Raw genomic sequence first — 26,804 nt, 5'->3', positions numbered from 1 at the left:
TCATTGCTGGAAAATAAGTACTAAGTTAACAAACGTTATTGTGTTCATGATGGTACTGAAAAGCTTGACGATAACCTTTTAAACTATATAACTCCAGATGGAAAATAAATCTACACACTTTCAATGAAAGTTTTTATGGCAAAAAACGACAAGTGCAGGACAGTAAGAGAAAATTGTGTGTTTACTGTTTATTGAAAGAAAAACCAGTAATCTGGGGCCGCTTTAACACTGTTTAATTAACACACATATGTGTGTACATATATTATATCTGTGTGATTATTTTATGACGTTCTTTTTTTTTGCGCACAAACAATTGAATGTTTGTATCTTAAAATTAGGTCTTGACGACAAAGTTGTTGCTTTGAACAAATAGAGAACAATGACCCAAAAGATCAATGACACAGTCGTCTTCAATAAAAGTAAAACATATATATGTAACTGAAAATATGAACATACAAATAAAAACAAACACATCAGTGAAGGGCGGACGGACGACTACGACAATTCTGTCTACAGATGACATGTCAATGTTGTTACAATACAAATTTGCATTATTTTTGAGATCAATATGGCCATTGATTACATACCTAATCAAGCATTGACGGGGGACAAACAAATGACGACGATGGCTGTTGGTAACACATCGAGCAATAGCCCTTGACTGACAAACTATTGTTTTTTTTTTTTTTTTTTTTTTTTTTTGCAAAAACCACGAATGTCAATAAATTTATTATTTTTCAACTGGAAATCAATTAAAACGATTGCCTACAACATTTCGAACAAGAATAGCAAGAGAGGACAACAACAACTGATACTAGATAGAGACAAAGAAGAAAAATCAATGAATATTTCAATTTAAAAATACATAGCAACAAAGCAGGGGAGAAGAGATAAATACTTGTGTGTGTTCTTGTGATGGGGCAAGATAGATAGAGCAGAGTAGAGGAAGAACAAAAACAACAACAAAATAAATAAATAATGTAAACAATATTTAAACAGAAAAAAAGGCATAATTCACATCACAGTTGGAGCAGATACACGGATACTTTGTTCTCTTGTCAGTCGTTTAAGTGAATTGAAAAAAAAAAACGAAAAAAAAACAGTATTCAATACTGAAAATGCATATTAATTTTATAGCAATAAACAGGTATTTGATAAATAATTAAATAAACAACAAAAATAGAGAGAAATAAAGAGAAGGAGAGAGATACAACAACTAAATATCTTAAAAACTAAACACGCCGATCATTTGACCGACTGACAGACAGACAGACAAAACACAGAGAACAAAGAAATGTGTCGTCGAAGATGAAAACTAAAGAATTCTTGTTGTTGGTCACAGGCACACTTTTTTATTAAAATAATATAAGCTCAGCATCTTCTTAGAAAATGCTAAAAACATACGTAGTATTTGTCTAGATGAAGAATTTGTTGACTTACCTCCAAAGGCAGCAACAGAATCTTCTATTTCGTCCGCAATATCTTCTTCCTCTTCTTCGATTTCTTCGTCGTCGTCGTCGTCAATATCTTCCTCGTCTTCAATATCTTCGTCGTCCTCCTCTTCGTCGCCGAAAAGTTCAATTTCCTCGTCGTCGATGTCCTCTTCTTCTTCTCCCTCTTCAACAACGTCGTCGTCTTCGTTGTTGTCTTGTTCGACGCCAACAATATTGTTGTCTGTCTCCTCTTCTACTTCTTCCTCCTCCTCCTCGTCGTCGTCGTCCTCTTCTTCTTCAATAACTCCTTCAATATCGTTGTCCTCAATGGAATCAATATCAGCTGCTAAAACGGCCAATAATTCTTTATCGAAAAATACCGAGTTGGAATTGTTCGAACGTTCAGCTGTATTTGAGGCGGAGGCGTTATCTGCTGCCACCGATTCAGTTAAATCTTCTTGAGAATCGTTCAATTTGTTGCTTAAATTATTTAAAAAAGTTTCATATTTCCTTAAATCTAAACGATATTTGGAGATTGGCAAAGATGTTGAGGTTGTTGCCGATCTGTTACTTGCAGAAGTTGTGGCAACTGTTGATGACGACGTAGATGGTGGTATTGAACCTCCTGCTGTTGTACTAGACGACGTAGATGATGATTTTGTATTTAGTTTAGCTTTGTTTCCCACAACTGATAAGAAGTTTTTGTTTTGCTGTTGTTTCTTATCGCCGCCAACAACACTGCCTCCACTTTCGGTTAAATGTTGTTTCTTATTATTGCGATTGGACAACGACGTTGATGTAGTACTGCTGCTTGTGGAACCTTTATTTTGATTTCGATAATTCCGCTGCTTGTGTCTTGACGATCCAAGGGATGACTTGAATTTGTATTTTTCTGCGACTTTTGTTTTTGTTTGTTTGCTTACTTCACGTTGGCGTTGTGGCTCTGGTTCACCACTGTCACTATTATCGGTGCTCTCTTCTTCCTCGTGTTCGACGTCGTCGTCGTCGTCGCTGTCGTTGTCCTCTTCGAAAAATGCACTACTATTATTTAAATGACTACTGGTAGTTGCAGAATTTGCTCCCGCACCGGCTGAACTTTGCCGCTGTGCGCTATTGCTTCTCTTCTTTGTTGTGGTTGTCGAACGACTATGACTGACTTTGCGAGTTTTACGATAATAATTCAATAAATTGCTCTTGCTGGTGCTGCTGCTGCGGCTGCTATTTGATTTTGCCTTTGTTGTACTTCGCTGTGTTACTGCCGAGGTATCTACACACGACGCTATCGCCTTTGTATAGCGACGGTGAGTGTTGCCGCTATTGCTGTGGTTAATACTAATCCCACCACCACCACTGCTGGTCGATGGCTCTTCGGGTGAGACGGTTTTCGAACGAGTTCTTTGTGCTACACAATCACCACCGCGCTGTTGTTGTTGTTCCTTCTTTGTTGGTGTAGAAAATTTACTGGCACTGGCGGCACTGCTGTTTCCACTTGTTGTGGAGAGTGGCGTCGATTCAATGTCCTGTGAACTGCTACTGTTGTGATTATTGTAGCGACGTTTCTTTAAAGGCGACGATAAATCTGTGGGATGTTGTTCGCTGCTGCCAGTTGAAGCTGTAAAAGATAAAAACAAAGTTTTTAATATTGCAACAAACCAACGAATGAGATTGCTTTTTAAATATGTATTTTAGTTTTATTTATTTGCTTTGTTTTGCAGTTGCATTCAAATTATAATTCCGTGGCCAATTCGTAAATGATTGCAAAGAATGTAAATGTGGTAAAAAAGTTCCATATGATTTATAAATTACTTCTTAAAAGTTTAAAAACACGCCCCATTTTGTATTGTTTAATTTGTTCGGAAGATAATGCTTGTTGTAATAATCACTTTAAACAATTTCAAGGTCAGTCTATATGCAGCTTGTGATCACCCTTTGCGTCCGTGTCTATTAAATAATAAAAACTTCAAACTTGTGTGATAACTTGGAAAGTTTTAAAAGATAGTGATAAGGCCAAAGTGACACCACAGCTATCAGAATATAATTACCCACGAGCTGTAGAAATGATAAAGGAGGTGATGTATATGATACGAATGTGTGATTTCGATTAAGAAACCAGGCAAACAGCAACAATCAATTAACATTATGAAACAAAGTAATGCGTCGTGATACGATATTTGTATTACGTTTTAAAATAAAATATTTCATGTTGTTAATAAATCTGTGGGATATTTTTATAGACTGACTGGGGGGTTAGCTTTAAATAAAACAAATATGCTTTAAATACTAAAATATTTGTTGTTATCCCCCTTTGTTATGTTTGGCCCGGATTTGGTGTTTGCGTTTCTCAGTCGACTCTATATTCGTGGATACTTTTAGCAGATAAGATAAATAGGAAAATATGTATATGTTTGGAAGACTACATACATATGTTTCCACAAATATCCCCAAATCGGGTTGCACTCAATGATATGAGCGAAGCAGGGGGACTTCGCTCATATCATTGAAATTACCTCAATCATATGGTATCTACTTTTTATAGCCGAGTCCGAATTGCGAGTTTTAAGACACTATCCGATGGAGCGTGGACCAACACCGGTTTGAAAACTCTGGAAGGATGTCGGTACAAACACACCATTGCAGGACGGGACGCGTAACCCTATGTTATGAATAGGGTAATAAATAATGCCAGTATTTCATGGGCAATCAGTACTTTACAAATCTCCAGGACCAGACGGTGTATACCGGCGTTGTTGCAAAACTCGCCGAAGGTGATACCCTTCTTAAAGGACATTTTTAAGGCGTTTCGTACTTTTATTCCCAAGGCGAGTAAACCAAGTCACTGTCCACCTTAAGACTATTTACCCTTTCCTCCTTTCTACTAAAGTCTTTCGAAAGGATATTGGTCCTTGAAATTAGGATTGGCTTATGCCCAATTTAGATTAGCAAAGCACAGCATGCTTATACCAAAGGGAAGTCTTTTTAAACCGCTTTACAAGTTGTAGTAGGGTGCATCGAAAAGAACCTGGAGGGACCGAACTAACAACGCGAAGCTCAAGACAATTCGCAGCGCTTTTGAAGGCATAGGTGTCTCCTCTATCTTGACAGGGTGGATATCTGCTACTAGAGACACACCTCAGGGGGAGTACTAAAATAGACAGCGGAATCTTATGCAACCACTATTTTTGATCCGATTCATGTCAAATATTGGGACTGCGCATATTTTTGGCTTCTGATTAAATTGCAATCGAAACATATGACATATGCAAAATGTATATATTTTTGCATATGCAAAATTTATGCATTTTACATATTTTCTTATGCAACAAATATTTCAATAATAGCTACAAAAATGTTTGTATATACAATTTGTATACCCTCAGCATTTATACATACGGGCAAAATGTGCCTCATCGAAATAATAGTTTTAGAACCCAAGTATGTTTGGACGAAATGTGTTTCAATTTGGAGTCGATTGAGCAATGTCCGTCCGTCTGTCTGGCTGGAGCGCACGATAACTCTCGAACGGATAAACCGATTCGGTTCAAATTTTGGTTTTCGTAATATTTTACACAAACTTAGTTTAAGTTCGAAGATGGGCTATATCGGTCCACTCCTTCCGGTACCTCCCCCACAAAAATTCGAAAATGTTCGGAAAATTTGTGCGCACGATAACTCTTGAAGGAAGTAACCGATTTGGTCCATACTTTTCCCATCGTGAAATGTGTACCAGACTTAAATAAGGTTTCAATATGGACTCAATCGGTCCACTGCTTCGGGTACCTCCCACACAAAATTTCAGAAAAGTTCAGTTTAGGGCCATCTCTCGAATCGCTTTGATTTTTGATTTAGCAACTTGTATTCACTGCCCTCCATACGACGGTACAAGTTTCATCAGGGGCAAAATAGCCTGGAAGTTGCAAAAACCCCTATTGCACCATATGTTGTGGCTGGAGATCCACTTCCATAACGGTCAATGTCGATCCATTCCTTTTAGTATCTCCTCCGCAAAACTTTTGATCTTTAATCCTAATCAACATTTTTGTCGGTTCAAACTGAGGTGCTTCGCCCTCAGGTGATATATTGGATTTATACGATTGTGGTTTGTTCGGTCTTGACATTTATGGTGTCATGCACTCTGTACTAAGTTTGCAAGGAGCTCGATGTCAGACGATCTTATAAGTTGAATCAGTTCTGTGCCGTCTTCCAAGCGGAAATGCTAGCCATTTTAAAGGCCCTGTAGCTGATACAAGTAAACTTAAGTGGTTTTGAGAGGTCGGTAGTGGCGTTTGTCGACAGCCGCCAGGCGGCACTCTTGGAACTCAAATTCTGCTTTATCAAATTCAAGGTTGTAAACATGTGTAGGGATCTGCCAGGAAGGCTAAAACATTTAGTCATTTTCTGTTGGGTACCGAAGAATGATATAGTCTCCGAATATTACAATTAAAGAATCTGTACACCAAGCATTATGTACGTCATTTCATTAACAAACTCGACAACTTCTATAAATATTTAACTGTTTGTGAATGGCAGAGTGAACCCGGCCCGAGACTTATCTGACCAGTTATATTGAATCGCAGATCTTCTTCCTTACTTCTACTCAACAAGCCTGAGAATTGCTGAGAAGTCATCACTAGATACTGCCACTGGTGGGATGAAAGTTCTGCTGATTACTGCAGATTAAAGGAGCACGAGGAGATAGAGACCATCTACTATATGCCGGTGTCCAATGTTAAACAACACTAGATCTGTCTGTCTCTGGACGTTTTCAAGCTTAAGACTAAAAAATAATCAACTGACTATTTTTTCGTTGAAGTCCTATCCTTTCTAACTACTCAACAACCTTTCTATACTTTCTATTCGGCTTAGAGGATGAACACAATGGAGCCTTGGTCTCCGTGTGGAGCGATGTATTTATTACAGTCGCGAGTCCTTAAACCTAAACCTCCATCACTGAAATACTCAGTAAATGTCGCCAATATTACGATGAGGGGTACTTTTTCCACGGTTGGAAATTTGATGTTGTTCGCCCTAAAATTGTACGCTCACAAGTAGGAAAAGCGTTAAGTTCAGTCGGGCCCAACTTTTTATACCCTCCACCACAAATTTCAGCCATTTCTGTGGATTAATGTGGCCACAACCTTCAAAATACCTAAAATCGGAAGGTACTGTTATATGGGGGCTATATGATGGCATGGACCTATACCTACGAATTTCTGGGGGAAAGTTTTATACGCCAAACGAAGACTAAATACCAAATTTCAGCCATCTCGGTGTGATAATGAGGCCAAAACCTTTAAAAATACCGAAAATCGGGAGATATCGCCCCTATGGGGGCTATATCAAAACGTGGACCTATATAAACATTTTATGGTAGAAATGTTTCTTAGCCTCTGGAAATGCAAAATACAAAGTTACAACCGATTCTGTTGTCAAATGGGACTAATACATTCAAAATATCTTAAAATGACGCGTACTATATATGGGGCCTTATATGCGGGCTATGCCAAAACGTGGACCTATATAAACCAACTTTGGTAGTAAGGTTTTTTGGCCTCTGGAGACACAAAATACCAAATTACAACCAATTCGGTGGAAAATGGGACAAATATCTTAAAAATTCCTTAAAAAGACGACGCGTCACGTGTCATTTTGTATGGAGGCTATACGAAAGCGTGGACCTACATAGCCCGCTTTCAATACCAAAAGTCCTACGTACATATAATAGATTTTCCCAAAATTTCATCCACCTACGTCAATCCGTTCGGACGCTAGTGATTTCCACAGACGGACAGACGGACGGACATGGCTATATCGATGTAGAATTGCACGGTGATCAAGAATATATATAGTTTCTGTGGTCTACAATGATTATTTCGAGTAGTTACAAACGTAGTGACAAACTTAATATACCCCCATCCTATGGTGGAGGGTATAAAAAGGCGTAGAAATCCGTGCCGCAGGGAGATACACGCAGAACGGGAAGAACAACGATCCAATGGAGTAGGTAATGCAACAATAAGCGAGAAATGGAAATCTATTTTAGTTCGGCTTATAGGAAAAATGTACAGAATATTTGCGGGCCACCTAAGTAAAAGTTTAACAGATTCATCGCGACTGGTGGCACACGGTGGAGAATTGTGCCAATCTTTTTTTGTCTGTCTTCAAAGGCCACCCTATCAATTTTCTCGATTGAAGACACTTGTTAGATACTTAACTCCGGTGTTCATACATCGAGCATCTCTTTTAATATTTAATATTTCCCCCCATATTTTCCGGATTTGAAAGTGATTTAACCGTTAACATTGACAGTATCGGTATAAATATTTCAATATTCCTCTCGATCTTGCAATCGTTCCCATATTTCCCGGATTTGAAAGTGATTTAACCGTTAACATTGACAGTATCGATATAAATATTTCGTCATTCCTTTCGATCTTGCAATTGTTTACATTACATATTTATTTGTATTACAAATCCACCCCAATATTCTAAGTTAAGCTATAAAAAATATACAATGATCTCATCAATTTCTAATTTCTTGGTCTATTCCATATTCCAACATGTATCCCCTAACGCATATTGTATCCTCGTATCCTTTCCGTGTCGTCTCTACTGGTTTTAAATACATAGGAACTCTTAAACATGAAACAAAATTAAAAATTCAAATGAATTCCAGCAAACATACTTTGGTGAAAAAATATGAATGTTTATAATTGCAACAACAAAGAAAATAAATACGTATGTAACAACAAAACTACAAATGTACGTAGGTAGTAGGTAGATATACAACGAACTTATGTACTTACATGTTGTGGCCTTTTCAACGTGGTGGCGTTTACGTTCTGCACGATTTGTGGGTGGCGGTGTTATGGGTGAAGTTGGCGAGTACACTGCTGACGATGTTGAAGCGTTTAATGTGGAGTTACGTGATGAGGCACGTTTGTTGCTATTGTTATTCTTTGTTTTCAACAATGGTGATTGTTCTTCCTGTGGCTTGATATGGCCTCTACTGGTGGTGGTAGTACTACTACTGCTGCTACTATTGTTGTGTGAGTCTTGACGTGTTGCCGAGGAGCGTGACTTGCTGCGTGATTTGCTGCGAGAACGTTTATCGACAGCTAAATTGTTATTATTTTTGTTGGAGGAACCAGAGGGAGATGAGGAGGCTGCTGCTGTTGCACCTAAGGATTCTTGTTTGTGTGAATTCTTTTCTTGTTGACGACTACCACGTTTGGATTTGACCTTATTGATTGGAGTAGTCGTTGGTGTTAGTGTTGTTGCTGTTGTTTTTCTAGTTGATGATGCATGTGTTATGCTGTCGTCGTGCCCCTCCGTCACTGCAGAGAGCGATTGAGTACTAACGGACTCGGCCATAGACGACACTTACACGAACATTCAATCCCACTAAACATGCCCTCGTCCCAGTTTTTTGTAAGTTGTTGGTCAAATACAAAGTTACGCAAATTGTTTTATCTAAATTAAAATTAAATTCACTTTTCTTTCTGAGGTGGTTGAGAATGTTTTATCTTTCGACTTGTTATAATTTTTTTTCACTGTGATCGACTTTTTACGCGAAATTTATTAAGTTTCACTTTGACTTTTGAGATTGCTTGAAAGTTGTTTATTTTGCTACGATTATCTACTAAGAAATACGTGTGGTTAGCGATTTGTTCAACTTTCTTTAGTTTATATAACGTCACCATAAATGCCGGAAGACGTAACCCACAAAAATAAAACTTTACAGGAGAAACAAAAAACGTTATAAAATTAAAAACTGTTTTATGGAATATTAATCTTATGAAGGCGAGTATATGGGATATTATCGATCATATACGAAGGGGAATTAGTAGTGAAACCAAAACCGCTGAAGTGCTAAGTTTTGAGATCCTCCATTACAACAAAATCGGCAATATTATCCCATTTTCCGAAATGCCATTTCTTGAATAGCATCGTTGTTTTTGAAAGTAGAAGCTTGAAATTTTGCAAGAGCATGTATTTTAGCTTTATGTATCAGATTCCACCAAAAAACGAATTTCGATTTTCATGTCGGTTACGTCTTCCGGCATTTATGGTGACGATAAACTTTTCAACGTTTGTCTTCTCTTTAAAAGTCCTTTATTCACTACACAATCGTTTAAGGATTTGGTGGTAGGGGAGTTGGTTATTCCAATATTGTTTATATTACACGAAATCCTGCAAAAGAGAGAAAAAATATATTGATAATGAAATATGAAAATAAATTGAAAATTTTCTGATTTTAAAAACATAAACAAAAAAAAAATTGACGTATACAGCAATGTACCCTTTAATGATATATACCATGGTGTAAATTCGCCTTGATATATGTATACATTAAAGAAAGGAAACACCTAAAAAACAGAAAGAACTGCGGAAAGTTGACACAAGAAATTCAAAACAGTCGAACCTCGGTTATCCGGGAATCGATTAAGTTAAATCCTTCATTATCCAAGAACAGAAACTATTTTGCATCGACTAACATGAAAACTGGGATGACGTAGGGGATGGAAGATACCAAGGAACGGTCCTGACCGACTTTAACATGGCAAAGCCCAGGATTTATCTTGATCCCTCTTTCATCTCAAGTGGACACTGACCTCCCAGTGGCGTCACCTGTGTAGCTGCTTTCAACACCCGTTATAGGCAGTGAGCTAACATGTGCCGCGGGTTCACCCATAAGAACGTTAAAAACTTGGGTTTGGGCGTCGGGTTAATAACACTCTCCTAGAAAAAGCTGCCTACTATGAAAAAACGAAAAGAAAAACAAACCCCTCTAAAGTTGACGAACATCGCAAACGTTTTAAGGACCATGATCTGCGAATCTGCAACTGGAATGTACTTGGAAATTACAAGGCCGACATTACTGCCATACAGGAAATACGATGGAATGGGAAAGGCGTCACAACACAACAACAACCTAAAGGTGACGCACTGAATTATAGCTGCCATAACACAAAGCATGAGTTTGGTTGCGAATTTGTAGTTGGTCGGAGGTTAAAACATCTGGTCTCCAGCTTCACCCCAGTGAACGAAAGACTCGCTGCAATTCGATTAAAAGCAAAATTCTTCAACACCAGCTTTATTTGCGCTCATGCTCCCATCTAAGGCAAGGACGAACAGAACAAAGCTATATTTTACGAGCGCTTAGAAGAAAAATATGACCGTTGCCCTGCCAATGACATTAAAATTATTCTAGGCGATTTTAATGCCAAAATTGGAAAGGAGAATATCATTGGCCCAACAGTCGGGAAATTCAGTCTCCACAGTGAAACATCTGACAATGGTATGAGGCTGATAGACTTTGCAGCTGCAAAAACATGGTAGTTAGCGGTACCAGATTTAAGCATCTCGATATTCATAAGGGCACCTGGCTGTCTCCAGATCAAAGAACAAGTAATCAAATTGATCATGTTGTGATAGATGGAAGACATTCATCGAGCGTGTTGTTGGATGTACGATCGTTCCGAGGAGCAAACATAGAGTCGGACCACTTCTTTGTTGCAGCAAAGGTACGTACCCGTCTAAACGTTGCAAATAAAGCACGAACAGATACAACGCGGAAGTTGGACATCGGTAAGCTTCAAACAAAACAGATAGCCACAGCATATTCCACTCAACTAGCCCCCCAATTGCTTAATGAAAGCACTCCTTGTCCCGATAAGATATCGGCACAATGGCAAAATATCTGCATAAAGTGAGCATATGCAAAACCATATGCAAAAATATATTCAAGGATTTGTGGTCTAAAAATACCACCGAAATGGCTGAAATTTGGTACTAAGTCTTCGTTAGGGGTACGCAACTTTACAACTGAAATCTGTCCGCATAGGTCCACGTCTTCATATATCCCCCATAGAACGGTACCTACCGATATTCGATATTTTGAAAGTTGTAGCCTCAATATCCCACCGAAATGACTGAAGTTGGGCATTATTTCTTCCTTGTGGGTATAAAACTTTCCACCAGAGATTTGTCGGTATAGGTCCACGTCTTCATATAGCCCCCATAGAACGGTACCCTCGGATTTGTGGTATTTTGAATGTAGTGCCCTCAATATCCCTCCGAAATGGCTGAAATTTGGTATTAGGTCTTCCTAGGGGGTAAAAAAACTTTCCACCTAAAATTTGTCGGTTTAGGTTCAGGCCTTCATATAGACCCCATAGAACGATACCTCCCGATTTTCGGTATTATTGACTTGTCTGAAGTGAATTTTAAACAGAAAAATTGTACACAAACATCATTTTTGTACCTATCTCTTGTGTCAGACACTGAAAAGTAACACATGAAAATATTTTAGCTTTTAGGAGGGAGCGGAGGTGAAGGAGCTCCCTTTCTCCCTTCTTACCCATAAGCTCAAAACATTTTCATGAAAATGTTCATAGTCTGGCACAAGATTATTATTGAAATAGTTGTTGCATAAGAAAATATGTAAAATGGATAAATTTTGCATATGCATAAATTTTGCACTGCACTTTTTCCGAATTTTATGTAGAAGGTACCCGAAAGAGTCGACCGATATAGTCCATATTCCAACATGATACATTAGTGGATGAAATAATACAATATGAAACGATTCGACCAATCAGAAACTACCTGCAAGAGTTATCTTCCCGATTTGCCATTTTAATTGATGCTGTCAGGGTTTCCTGAAGCTTTTAAGCCATTATCTCAATAAGCATGGACTTGCTCCCGAAAAAAAATTGTTCTGTTGCAAAGGGAGTGGCAATGACAAACTTTTAAAAAATCAAAACATCCGAGAGAAGCTCTTAAACTTCTCTTTTTTCGAATTTTTTGGGGGTGGTACCTAAAGGAGTGGACATACATACATAGTCCATATTTTAACCTTATCTATATCTGGAAGGTTTGGACCAAATCAATTGCTACCTTCGAAAGTTATCGTTCACAACATTTTACAAAAAAATTTTGAACTTTTATGGGGGAGGTACCCAATGGAGTGGACCGATATGATTCATCATTAAACTTAAACTAAGTTTGGGCAAAATATTACGAAGTGCAAAATTTGGTTCGAATATGTTTTTCCGTTCGTGAGTTAGGCCGACTTCCGTATTGTCAGTTGCTTTGTATTCGTGCATGAAACTAGGGGTTCTTAAACCGATTTCCCCGCTACTGCAATTTCATAAAATTACTCTAGTATGGAACTCGATTTAAGAACCCCTTAGCTTCATGCACGAATACAAAGCAACTGACAATACGGAAGTCAGCCTTATTGTGCGCACCAGCCACCAGACGGACATGGCTAAATCGACAAATGGTCTGAAACGAATTTCGTCTAAACATACTTGGGGTCTAACACCATTATTCGATGAAACACATTTTTGGTCGTATCGGTTTTTTACAGAACATGGCTAAACATGACATCTATCCACGTTAAGAATATCAAAAATACCTATTCAAAATAAATTTAAAATGGATTTGTCTATCAACACTAATTGTTGTAGGGATTTGACATACGATATTTACGTATCACATGTACATGGTGTTACATCCAGTCAAATGTTTTAGATTATTACAGCTAAAGAATTTTCCAAAAAAGTACTTCAGAAATGCATTAAACGACGTATGGTAATTATAGTTGCTATTGTAGCATATGTGTGTATGTGAGTGTATAAATAATCAGGGTGCGGGTTCTCTTTATGAAAGGGCAAACTGGCACGTTTAAAGTACTGGAGACACTTTGTGCAGAGTACCCGCCCTTCCTCTCACTTGTGTTTGTCTCTACTATTATGTCCTCGTCTGCCGGTCGGTCGGCCATTGTTCATTCATCCCTGATGACTTAAATTCCTTTGTTTCGTGCAAATTGGAAAAAAGGAAACAGATGAATAGTTAAATAGCACGTAAAGAACGAACGATGAATGGCAAGAAATCAACAATAGCAAATGATGATAGTACTTGTCTTCTGCTTCGTTGTTCTATTCCTTCTGGGCTAAGGGCAGCAAGCAAAACGAGAAAGTACCTGATGTTCTTTGTTTTAAGTAGATTACTTTGGGTATGTATTCAAGATGAAAGAAACTATAGGAAAAAAAAGGAAAATATTATAACAAGAACCTTTGGTTTTCATCGTTTTTGCTTGTTATCACGGTGAACTTACACTTTTAAAACATTGAGCTGTTCTCCATTAAGAATGTTTAAAATTGCAGCTTTTTTGTGTGATATCTATTTTCTTTACACGTCTATTTGCTTTGTATCTATAATCTGCATCCTTCTTCATCACTAAAGTTAATGCACAAAATACGCACTTCCGCTTTGACGATTCCGTCTAACATTTGCATTTTCACTTTAAGCAATGTAGGCTGGCTATGGCCAAAGACCATGATATGGAAAACAGGGATATATCGACTTCCATGAAAAAGTCACTCTATATATCTGTACATAATGGAGCTTATGTACTTTATGCCATTTATACATTTACTGCTGCCTGGTTATGTGGCACATGCACTCGATTATTTATGTATGTAGGAACAACATTTGTATGTAGGAAAAATATCCGTTGGTGTGGTTGTTTTCTTCATGTACTATTTACATTGACGATATGTACCTCTACTCCACCACCATAGATTGGAAACAATTTGTGTGGTAAATGGAAGACAAGGGGGAATCTAGATCGCAGTCATCGTATGTTGTTGAACTCGTTTTTAAACTTTTTGTAGCCGAACTCTAAAGACAACTCCAGCAGAGTGATATCAAAAATTGCCCCCACTAAGGCAACAATGGAAAAAGATAAATCAATTTATAACTTTATTCACACAAGTAGAATCAATTGAAGAGGGTACCATACCACCACCACCAAGCAAAGGAGTTGTGTGTTGAATTGAGGTTATGTAGGTATGACAGCAAATTACTTTGATTCGTGTCGTTATTATTTAATAACAAGTAGCCATCACCACTAATTTTCCGTATTTAATTTAATAAATAATTTAAGTTTTTTGTATATTCAATTTATAAATTAATAATAATAGATTTAAGTTAACCAATGTTCTTATAAACAATGATTTTTTCTCTACACATTTGCCAATAACCCTTTGTGTTCACTCTTATCGCTCACTCTCTCTCTCTTTTGTTTTTATTGTTTACTGAAACAGCTGATTTGTTTGGTTACATGACGTTCACCACTAACGAAAACTAGTCAGAAAAATTTTCCAACATTTTGAAAGAAAAAATCAATTTGATGAGTAATATACTGCAAAGAAATAGTATTTTTTTAAACGTAATAAATAGTACATGGACTAACCCACTGTTATATCACCAGGCGTTTTATGAAGAATTATAAATACACTTATTTATTTTAATTTAAACACAATTGAAAGTTTAAATAATTTCAAAGGATAAAGGGAAATTTGAAGTTGTCTCTATAACACTTGAAATGTAAATGATGAAGCAAAATAGGAAAAAATAGAAATGACAAAATAACTCAATACAGAACCACTCAAAAGATGGCTTGAAGAGAGAGAGAAAGAGAAAAGATGAGCATAGAATAATACTCAAAACCGACTCAGTTTGAGTCAGGGATGGATGGGCAATATTTTATTCAGCATAATGAAAGAATATACGATGAAACAGGGTGTCAAGTTGGTGGTTTTCCCGCTAGTTGTGGTGATTATTGACGTACAAAAACCACTGTTTAAGGGGTTATGACCAATTATTGAGCACGAAAAAAAGTAAATTTCGCTACAAGAAATGTACCAAACTTTTTTAGAAGATTTTGTTTTCATCTGAAAGGTCAAACTTTAGCTACTTTCAGATTTTTTTCGTTGAAAAATAGTGCACAGTTTTCAGACAAATGGCCCGCCTACCAAACATTAGCCCTGTTCCAGAACTAAAAAGTTTTTACAATTTTTACCACTTTTACACATTTTGCGTTCCTGTACACAAATGTATATGAAAATCGTTTACGACTTTTACAACTTTTACCACTTTATAAAGTACGGGAACAAGCCAATTGTTTTTAGTGAATCCGTTTACGATGCCCTCTGTAGCTCGAAATCGAATAAACCGATCTGCACATGTTTTTGTGGGACCATTAAGAACCTAATAATCTTGTCTTAAGCGAAGCGGAATTAAAAATTTCAATTTTTAAAAAATGGTGAACTGTCAAAGTCAGAATTTACAGTTTTTTTGCCATAAGCCCGTCAATTTTTTTGAAATCTCTTGCTTAATAAAAGGTTTTTTATGTGTATACTAATTCCCCAAAAACATATGAAGATCGGATCATCCGTTTTCGAGTCACAAGAGCTTTTTTGCAGCATTAACCAATCAATCGAATTGACAATTAAAATTATCTTTTTAATTATCTTAATTCGGTGCTATGTAAACGCACTATAAACCAGAATAGTGCCAAACATACAATTAGATAAATAATTACAAAAATTTTAAAAAAATCAATTTATGTAAAAACTACCTATACGGTTTTTTGTGAAAATCTTTTGCTATTGGCCCTCTAAACAATATTCCGTCAGAATATTCAAAGTTTATTTACGATTTATTATAACAGTCAAAACTAAGAATAATCTACTACTCTGAGATGACAAATACATATTTTGCAAAAAAGCAAATCTATCTTTGCAATTACCAAAGTTGTGTTTCTTTATTAGTTAGTCCATCCATCCACTTTGGACATTCACTTGATCTTTAATGAGCTTAGTTAACCGCATTCGCGGGCGCAAGTAAATTCAGAGAGATGCAAAAATTACATCCGTAATTACACCCAATTATTTTCGAAATTAGTTAGACCAACGTCACTCATACAAACTTTGCCTTAAAGTGAATTTTCAGGAAATAGGAGGTAGGAATGATTATAGAGGAGCTATTTTATCTCCGCTCTCTCCCAAAAACTCAATTTACTTCACAGCAAATTTTATACGTGTGAATTTGGACTTACAGCGCCCGGCATAATTATTTTGACAAAATCTACATTTGCCTTAAAAGGCATGTAATTATTAGGGGTTTTCTTTGACCTCTCAACTAAATAAAAATTGATGGATCTAAGAAATTCCAGCTTAATTTCAGCTTTGGTAGGCGAATGTTCAAATAGGGAGGCAAAAGCAAAACGGCATAAGTATTTTGACACATATGTTACTTTTGATAATTAATCGTACCTTTTGGTACCAAAATTAATTGCTTTAGCTAAATTATTAACTTTTAAGTAAAAATGTACTTGACAGTACTAGATTTTATATTAAAATAGGGAATATAGTTGTCAAAAGTTGTTACGAAATTTAAAATTACAATTTCGGTGATAAGAATAACTAATGATTAGATATTGCTGCAGTTATCTATTTATTTTGTAACGAATAAATATCAAAATACTGGAAACTCTGTAAATATGCACGATCTAGGCAGAAAGTGTGATATTACAGACGTTGCTCTCCGATAAATAGAGCAGAATTACAAATCTAATCTTATTTATGCACACAAATCCTCATCTTCTGAGCAATTTATATGTCAAAACAAGTTCTCTATTAAGCCTAGAACCCCTAGACATTAGAAAAAAATTAATCTGAAGTCATATTTTGCTATTCCAGTCTGTTTATAAGGCATATCTACAAAAAATTGTCAATTAGATTATCAATAAAAATCATTAACCCCCCACAATCATTGTGGCGAAGCATATTGTGGACTGATAAAAATATATTTGAACATAATTCATCTTAAAATACAGTTTTTTTTAAGTTTGAGTCAAAAAACCACCTAAAAGTTGAGTATCTTGTGAAATAAATGTCCTTGTGGTATTTCCATGCCCAAATGCTGCCAGGCATTAGAACAGTTTGATCCACCGTTTAAAGTACTGCGATATTTAACTTTTATCGTTAATGCTGTCGACTATAATGAATATTCTGGCACTTTGAACGATCTTTTATAACAAAATGGCAGTAAACTGATCGAAGTGTTATGTATTCATTTGCAGAACACTGCTGCTATGGTAAGGCTGGATTTTGTGGAGCACGTTTGAAGCGTATTCCGGGTACAAACTTAAAGATATTTCCTTCAAATATCACATTTTTAAGAAAAAAATGTTCTCACTCTCATAAAAATTCGAAATGCGCAAAATATTCCGACATAATGGGAGAAAATCATCGAAAATGTTGTTTAATGATAAATCTCTTGAATATTTATTTATTTATTTGCTTTGCAATTGAAGCCAATTTTGAGGCCAATTTATATAATTACAAAGAATCCACCTAAATATCATAGCTACTCTAAAAACAATTTCATATATATAATTCATCTTAAATCTAGAAATTGGAGATCTAATTATTTTAGTTACAATTATATTCTTTCATTTTTTTTTTAGAAAATTCTTCATTACGTCATAGCTACTCCAATTTTAAGCAACAGATTAATAATAAATATATCGTATATGTTATGAGTTAAATTATAAAATGGTCATTAAGAGATGTATGATGTGGGTTGCAAATGATAATCAGTTTTCGCGCAGAGATAAAGAACTCGTCAAAGCTAGAAGAAATTCTTCATTACATCATAGCTACTCCAATGTTAAAGCAACTTGTAAATTGAATACAAATTAATAATACAATAAATGATAATCAATTTTGGCGCAGGGAAAAAAGTTGTTAAAGCTAGAAATCTAAATACTAAATCTAAATACTAGAAGTCTAATTACTTTGATTACGGTTTGCTCTTGCGTTTTTTGTTAGAAAGTTCTTCATTACATCGTAGCTAGTCCCTATATCCTTGAAATATCGATCCGTAAATGGGTCCATAATGGTACAGAAGTGTGTGAAATATATTATTTTTACCGTAACTAATAATAATCAAAAATATAAAAAATACAAAGGTAAAAAAACAAAACACACAATTATTTCAAACATGTCAAAATAATTATACCAGGCACTGTATATTGAATTTATTTATTTATTACTAACAACGATTAACGATAAAAAAGGTCATCTAGGTCCATAATCAGGGCCCATAAGTGGTTTAACTCAAAATTAATTAAGGCTTAAGGCAGCGGTGTGCCACCGTCGAAGCAAACAAACTTTAGTTCATAGCAATTGAAAATTTACTCGGAATGGTGAATGACTGAAGTTAGGCAAATCCTTAAAGTGCCGAATATTGGTGCACTTAACCTATCCGACATTTTTATCACAACTATCTGTTATTTTTCACTAAATAATACAATAAAAGTGTTCGCTTTGTTATTTCACATTAACAAATAGAAAATTAATAAACATAATTTTATAATAAAATAATTAATAAATATAAATAATGTGTTTTTGTATGTGAAGACCCCTCATACCAATTGCGGATATTATTCGAATGTTCGACACAACTTTCGAAAACGATATCACATTCGAAGAATTGGCAATTGTTTTTCGGGTGTACACAAGCACGTTGTTCTTTTGTTCGTCAAAAGTTTAAAAACGATATCGTTTTCGAACATTTGGCGAATGTTTTTTCTTCACAAGAAAAATTGTTTCGAGAAACATTTTTTACTTTGAAAATTTTTTTGTTTCAAAAAAAAAATTTACGTTGTTTGTAAAAAATTCCCATTTGCTTTTTTCAAATAATTTCGATATAAATGCTACGTATAATATAGACAATAAGTGTTGATAAAGACAACATATGGGTAGGTTGCCAAACACAAGACAACAATGTTTATCAACAGTTAAATATCGCGTCGCAAACATAAAGAAATAAAAACGGAAAAGGTACATAACAGAAACATCAAGAAACTCCACAAAAAATGTTTTTCGCCACTATCGTAAAACTATCGTCAATCATTCGCTAATAATATTATTAACGATATTCGAAATCGAAGGATTTCCTGCCACAAACTGAGCGACGAGTGAATCGTTTTTAATTCATTCTCGTGTGTCGTTCTCGAACAAAATATCCGCAAAACTCTCGAGAAACATTCGAAAACGATATCGTTTTCGATAGCAATGGTATGGGGGGGAATAACAGACTCACTTTAATCTTTTCAGTGGTACATGTTAACGGTTAAGATTCACCCTCGGAATGTATTAAATCCATTCATTGGCTTAAACTTCAATAATGTCAACATGCTATAATATCTATCGCCCATTTTACGACAGACACACTATTCAATTTCCTAATGGTTTCTTTAATTTCCAACCCTGATACACAAAGAAAAAACTTGAAAGATTTCAGTCACTAATGAGCGCGTGAGCCCTAAAATTTAAATTGAGTGAAAATAATAAAAATCAATTACACTCAGAAATTTAAACCAAAACAAAGGCAAAAAAAAACATATGGAAAATAATTGGTGTGAGAGAGTGCGAGAGAAAATGAGAATTGTTTACACTTCTCAATCGCACACACTCCCCCTCTCCCCCGCCCCCGTTACAAACAAACAAACAGAACAAAACAACTGGGAGAGATGAAAACAAGTTGAAATCAGCTGTTTTGTCGTTCGTTTCATATTCAATTGTTTGTTTATATTTTACTTCCCCTTGTTGTTGTGTATTTATTTCATGTGTTGTGTTTATTTTTCGTATTTTTTGATGATGTTTTACTTTGATTTCTTTATTCGCAGCTGATGGTGTGTTTAATATGTACAAACGAATGTATATATACAAAAAATAAATGATATATGCAGCAGCAGCACATGAAACTAAATTAACAACAGTGTTCGTACGTAAGTGTATATACATACATATATTTATATGTAGATCCATATGTACATATCAATTCGACGTTTGTCGTATGTATGCACTGTGGTGCTTGTTTAGATGATTGCTGGCTGGTTTTGATGATATGTAGCATTGAATATTCGTCGTCCACCATACATCGTAGGAGATATCTATGTATGTACATATGTATAAAAGACAGTGCATATAAATCACATAAACATGGGCTTTTGCTTTTCGAACAAATATGATGTTGATATGAAAAATAAATCGAAGGTGCATATCCAAACACACACACACAGACACTTTATTCAAAGTTTAGTAGCCATCTCTCAATTTGGCTGTTGAAGGTTTAATAACAAACAACGCATTAAAGGAAATACCTACAAAATTGAAAATTTTTTAACAAATCTGGGGGTACCTATAGAGATAAATAGAAAGTGTATGAAATGGATGAGGTCACAAAGACATGAACTTCTAAAGGGAACAAGAATCTATCTACATTGATAAACACGTCCCGACCACTACATTTCTCGGACTTCCGATTTGCTTCGCTATCTTCAAAGTGACATTTTTTTGTTATCGGCCGTTGGTGTGTTTGCAATGCCAGAATATTACCTAAGCTTACCGTTTCGTTGCACACATGTATACACACACAGATACAGTTAGTCAACTAAATTAATGCAAACGATGCATTTTTAAAAATTTAAGAGTTTCAATTAGGAATTACTGTATGTGTGTTCCCGTACCTTTTAATGGAAAAAGTAGTAAAAGAGCGAACTGTGAAAAATGAGATACACATAGGTATAACTTTGTTCAGAAACTACGGGATATTTTTTCGATAACATAAAGGAAAATTTGCTATCGTAGTAAAAATGTGTAGATTCTTGCGGGTTCGGGAACAGGCATTCTATTAATGAACATGTTTAATTTATTTATCAATACCAATAAAGCATTGTTTTTTTTTAAATTTTGTAATAATTTTGGTTTTGCAATAATTTAGTAGACTAACTGTAAATAAAGTTTGTCAAGTAAATCTTTTGGAACAGTAACTCTTGTGCCAGACACTGAAAATAACACATGCAAATATTTTAGCAGAGAGCGGAGGTGAAGGAGCTCCCTTTCTCCCGTCTTACCCATAAGCTCAAAACATTTTCACGAAAATTTTCATAGTCTGGCACAAGACTAAGGCATTTCAAGAACTAATTATTTATACCTATGTCGGATTATTATATATATATATTTTTGTAAATGTTGACTTGTCAAAAACCCAAGTAGGTATTATTTATTTATTTTCTTGATCAAAAAAGAATTACTTAACAAACTGCGTCGTGTCTGTAGTTTTGTATACAAAAAAAAAAAAAAACTTTTATACAAAAACTGAAACTGAGTTAGCAACAAATATAGAAAAAAGTTTAGCTTTTTTATTTTGTTGTTGTATTGTTTGAAGTGCTGTCGCAGCAGCATTATTATGTCAGCTGAGTGAAATCATGAAAACGCAAGTCAGAACAATTCATTTAGCTCATTTTGTAGGTACTCTGCAGCTACAGCTTTGTAGCTGGCTGGCAACACCTTGGTAGGTGTGCTTATGAACAGAGTAAACAATAATAATACCTAGTTTCTCATTTCATTTTTAAAGCCACCTTGAAAAATATTAATAAACGTGGCGTCCACTAACAGCAGCAACAATTCCATTTGTTTGAACGGGCACACATACCAAAAAATATGGGTATTTATGTCAGGAACAAATACTTGTTGTTGTTGTTTTTATCAAAGTAAAATGTTAAAATGTTATCAAAGTAAAATGTTCTTTCTACTCTTCCGCTAAAATAAATGGAAGATGTTGTGTCTTGAAAAAAAACCTCTGAGTCAAGGGATATTCCTGACATCCAAAGCAAGTGTGGACGATGAATTTGATCAAATATTCGATAGGTATGTATGCGATGTATGGAACTTTTTCCGGAAGCTAAACACCTTCGTACAATGCTAGTCCATCGCTTGACATTGAAAATGAATACCATGGACCGACCGAAGAAAGCTCTTTTTACACACTGCACCTGCATGAAAAACTCTTTGGAATAAGTTGGGGACTCAGACAACAAGTCAGACTGGTAGTATGCCGTCTGGTTGCAAAGACTTGGGAATAAGGTATTACTGTCCAAACTATTAAGTGCACAGAAGGCGGCGTCAATTCAGATTACCGGAACAAAGGCAATCCATAGGCTTATTTGAAAGTGATCCTGGATCTCCGTCCTTTGGATATCATGGTCGTGTTTCTGGCTGCGAGGGCGGCGTTTACTCTGAGAGTTAGGATCGTATCGGGATTCACATCTCGGACATGCTAAGGTCTTAAATTTCATAGTCAGCAAGAATCAAAGGACAGGAATGGCATAGCATAAGTGATTATATTCCCCAACTCCTACAAGTTTGACACACTAAACGTAAGTTTGTCCAAGCAGGAACATTTGGACTGAAGCTAACTCTCCTCTCGACGGTCTGACAATATGTACAGATCGTTGCACGATGAGGGAGGGCACTGACGTTGGCGTCTACTGCGAGAATCCATAATTCAAACACCGATTTAAGCTAAATGGTAGCTGCAGAAAACGCTTCAGGCAGAGATTCTTGTTATTACAGAAAATAATAAATAAATATCAGGACAACAGCAGAATTGATTAAACGACTTCAAAGCATTTTTTGGACCGGCGACTATATATGTCAGGCGGCCCTTGAGGGTCTGAAGTTATGAGCCATAGACTCTCAAGCTAAATATGATTGCCGAAAGGCTATGTTTGAAATAGGAAGTATCGTTAACCTTTGTTGGGTTTCGGGACACAGTAAAGGCCTCGACAAATAAGAAGCATGGCATTCTTGCTTAAGTCATATCTGGTAAATGACTAAAGACCAAGTTCAACCTGATTCAAACGTGATCCTGAAATCTTTTTATTATGTCGAACTTGGTTTTTAGTCTTTTATCAGATGACTTCAGCCAGAAAGCCATGCCTCATGCTTGAGGTGGTTCTGAGACTATCGATCTGCCATTGGATGAATCTGAATGTGGTACTACATTGGCAAACTGCGTGAAATCTACTTTGAGAGGGCACACCGCGGATGGTTTTGTGGAACCCGGAAACAGGACATAAATGCAGTCCGGCCAGTGATATCTCATCGTAGAACGACTGCCTTTCTCATTCTATAAGCTAGGCGTGAAAATCTCTGAAGAAATCACATATTACGGGTCATTGGGATGCCAGTGGCATCGATTACTGTGTAAATTGGGTGAAGATGCAGAAGAGATAGAGACGGTGTAGGTCCAAGTTTTGGTATAGTCTCCATACATATAAAGTCACGTTCCGATTCAAGTCTTGGTCACATTTGACCACCGAATTGAGTGTAAATTGGGATTTTGCATTTTCAGACATTAACAAGTAAAAAAGTATCAGTCGGCTTTGCCGACAGAGATATACCCTCAGCCTGTGTATATTGAAACAATTTTTTCCCAAAATACGTATGTATTTAGGGGGTTTTAAAATTTTTTGGCATTTGAACAGTCAAAAATGTTGATTAGGATTAAAGACCAATGTTTGCGCAGGAGATACTAAAAGGAATGTATCGACATTGACTGTTATGGAAGTGGATCTCCAGCCGCAACATATGGTGCCATAGGGGGTTTTTACACTCTTCGGTCTGTTTCCTCAAGAAGTATGGACTTGCCCCTAAAAAAACTTTTACCATCGTAAAAGAGGCAGCGAATGCAAGTTGCTTCAACAAAAATCAAAGAGATTCGATATCAGGTCTTAAAGTGAACTTATCCGAAATTTTGTGTGGGAGGTACCGGATGGAGTGGACAAATATAGTCCATATTTGAACCTGATCTATATCTGGTAGATATATTAGGATATGTAAAGTATAGACCAATTCGGCCACTCCCTTCAAGAGTTACCGTACGAACAATTTTTCCGAACATTTTTGAACTTTTGTGGGGGAGGTACCTTAAGGAGTGGACCGATATGGCTTATCGTCAAACTTGAACTATGTTTGGACAAAATATTACTAAGACCATATTTTGGACCGAATCAGCAGATCCGTTCGAGAGTTATATTGCGCTCCAACCACCTAACACGGTGTCATAGGGGTTTTTTGCAACTTTCATGTTATTTTCTCAGGAAGTATGGACTTGACGCTGATGAAACTTGTACCGTCGTATGGAGGGCAGTGAATACAACTTGCTAAAACAAAAATCAAAGCGATTCGAGTGATGGCCCTAAACTGAATTTTTCCGAAATTTTGTGTGGGAGGTACCCGAAGGAGTGGACCTATTGAGACCATATTGGAACCTCATATTACACTGGTAGAAAGTTTACACTATAAAAGTATGGACCAAATCGGTCACTCCCTTCAAGAGTTATCGTGCGCACAAACTTTTCGAACTTTTGTGGGGGAGGTACCGGAAGGAGTGGATCGATGTAGCTCATCTTCGATCTTATACTAAGTTTGGGCAAAATATTGCGAAAGCCAAAATTTGAACCGAATCGGTTTATCCGTTCGAGAGTTATCGTGCGCTCCAGCCAGCAGTACAGACAGACAGACGGACGGACATGGCTAGATCGACTCCAAATTGTCTGAAACACATTTCGTCCAAACATACTTGGGGTCTAAAACCATTATTTCGATGAGGCACATTTTCATCGTATCAAAGTGTATATACCCTCCTTAGCCTAAAGGCTGAGGGTATAAAAAGTATTTCTTCTAAAAATTGTTTATAAGGGTCTACATTATGGTAAAGCCCGCCATAAAGCGCAACTTTTCGATTTAAAGTACTTTGAAGGTCTTCGCCATATTTGGTTGTAATTTGGTGTTTCCTCTGAGCCCGAACGATGTTCATTCAAGCCTGTGGTAGTGATGCTTCTGAGGACAACACCCAAGCAAGTTTAGACGTATGAACATGCCGAAAAAATATGGATTAAAGGGATCAACTCTCATGTTTAAATCGTTCCCTTCGATATGACCGCAAGTAGTAGCTTCGATAAAAATTTCTAAAGGATCCTCGTACTTTAAACTGCTCCTAAAAAAAGTTGAACTTTTGTGAGATGTTAATTAGTGGACCGATATGGCCCATTTTTGAACATAAACTAAGTTTGGACAACATATTATGAGATCCAATGGTTGCTCCGTTCAAAACGTTTGTGGGGGATACACCGGATTTATCTAATATTTGCAGAAGTATTACGATATGCAATGTTTGGTCCAACGCATATCCGTTTCGAAAGTTGTCGTGCATACCAGTGGTTTTCTACACGTTTCAGCCATTTTAGAGGGCTTGCCCACAACATTTCGGAAAAAGTGCAGTTTCAGAGTTGCGTCAGAATAGTTTTAATTTTTGTTTTTAATTTTTATTTTTTTTAATTTTTATTTTTTTTTTTTAATTTTTATTTTTATTTTTTTTTTTAATTTTTATTTTTTTTTTAATTATTTTTTTTATTTATTTTTTATTTTTATAAGGGTTGTTCTCACTTCCTGCTGCAAAAACCAAAATTAAAACTATTTTAGAGCACCCGTAGAGGTACCCGAAGGTGCGTGAGGTATTTGAACCTGATCTATGTCTGACAGAAATAATGCGATGTGCAAAGTATTGACTACTAATTCGTTTACTCCTTTCGTGCGCACGCACCATTACCGGAGGGAGTGGACAGTTGTAATGCCCATCTTCGAACTTGACCTAAGGGGCAAAATATTACGAGGGCCAAATTTTAGATCCTTTCAAGAGTTATTGTGTATTCCAGCCAGCCAGACAGACTTCAAATTTTCAGAAATGGACTTCGTCCAAACAATGAGCCACATTTTAGTCGTATGAAAGTGTATATACCCTCCCCCCTCTTTAGTCTAACGCTTGAGGATACAATAATCAAGTGTAACATAACTTTTGCTCATACGATGAAGTTTTATATTGTTTATACACATGCTCTCAAAACTCGAAGTAATAACTATTTCCATTACCGAAATAAGAGAAACATATCGAGACATGCTACCAAGCAAACATTTAGATGCTTATAGGAATACATGGTTGTAGCGAGACGACAGATTTAGAGATACAACATAGTTTCTATGCGAACACGCTGAGCTGTAATAATTGCTTTGACAAGTTTAGCGAATCACGTTCACACATAGTTTCAGTTATAGCTGACTGCTAGGTAGATACGAATACAACTTCACTGAAAAACTGACGCTTGTCATACCGTCGTTGGCGACTGTCACTCAGGCAAACCACTTTAGCTTGCTAAGCTAGCTTTACACTATAGTTGTGCGCTTTAGCACTTCTGACAGTCTTGGCAACCATAATCAAAAAATGAGTTCAAGGCCGTTTATGTGGAACACCATCACCACCACCAACATAACAACAACCACAGCAGTAATGGCAAAATGAAATCACTACCTCAAACAATAAGAAAAAGAACGACGAAAAACGCCACCAAAATTATTCTCAAACACAGGGCAGACAATTGCAAAAAAAAAAAAATAAATAAATTCGGCAACAACGAAGAAACAGAATTCAAGAAATCTCCAAAACGAACCAAACGGCTTGCTTTGAATGGCGGAGAGCAAAAATGCTACAGCATCTACATAAAACATAAATTATGAAGCTTCCTTAGTGGTAAGGGGGAAATCCTTCCAAACCACCACCACGACATTACCCCATCTTTTCATGTGCACACACAGAATTCAAGCT

The 26,804-nt window shown here is 36.3% G+C and overlaps 1 protein-coding gene across 40 annotated transcripts in view; it reads right to left on the bottom strand.

The window, feature by feature from the left end:
• Positions 1–26,804, bottom strand: part of ctrip (E3 ubiquitin-protein ligase ctrip) — an 82,630-nt gene that overhangs the window by 26,188 nt on the left and 29,638 nt on the right. For 8 of the 40 annotated variants that reach the window (XM_073965869.1, XM_073965963.1, XM_073965876.1 and 5 more), the window contains exons 2-3: positions 8,237–9,072; positions 1,441–3,045 (exon numbers count right to left, since the gene is read on the bottom strand). In XM_073965869.1, the coding sequence (XP_073821970.1) occupies positions 1,441–3,045; positions 8,237–8,804 (2,173 nt within the window). In that variant the 5' untranslated portion in view covers positions 8,805–9,072. Of the gene's footprint in view, positions 1–1,440; positions 3,046–8,236; positions 9,387–9,513; positions 9,624–26,804 lie in introns of those variants that run through there. The other 32 variants (XM_073965801.1, XM_073965750.1, XM_073965893.1 and 29 more) reach the window with 11 other exon arrangements.

The sequence above is a fragment of the Musca autumnalis genome, unplaced genomic scaffold (genome assembly GCF_047663935.1).
Source record: "Musca autumnalis isolate F117 unplaced genomic scaffold, ASM4766393v1 scaffold_1, whole genome shotgun sequence".
Classification (NCBI taxonomy): domain Eukaryota; kingdom Metazoa; phylum Arthropoda; class Insecta; order Diptera; family Muscidae; genus Musca; species Musca autumnalis.
The sequence above is the reverse complement of the archived record's forward strand: the minus strand, read 5'-3'. Positions and strand labels throughout refer to the sequence as shown.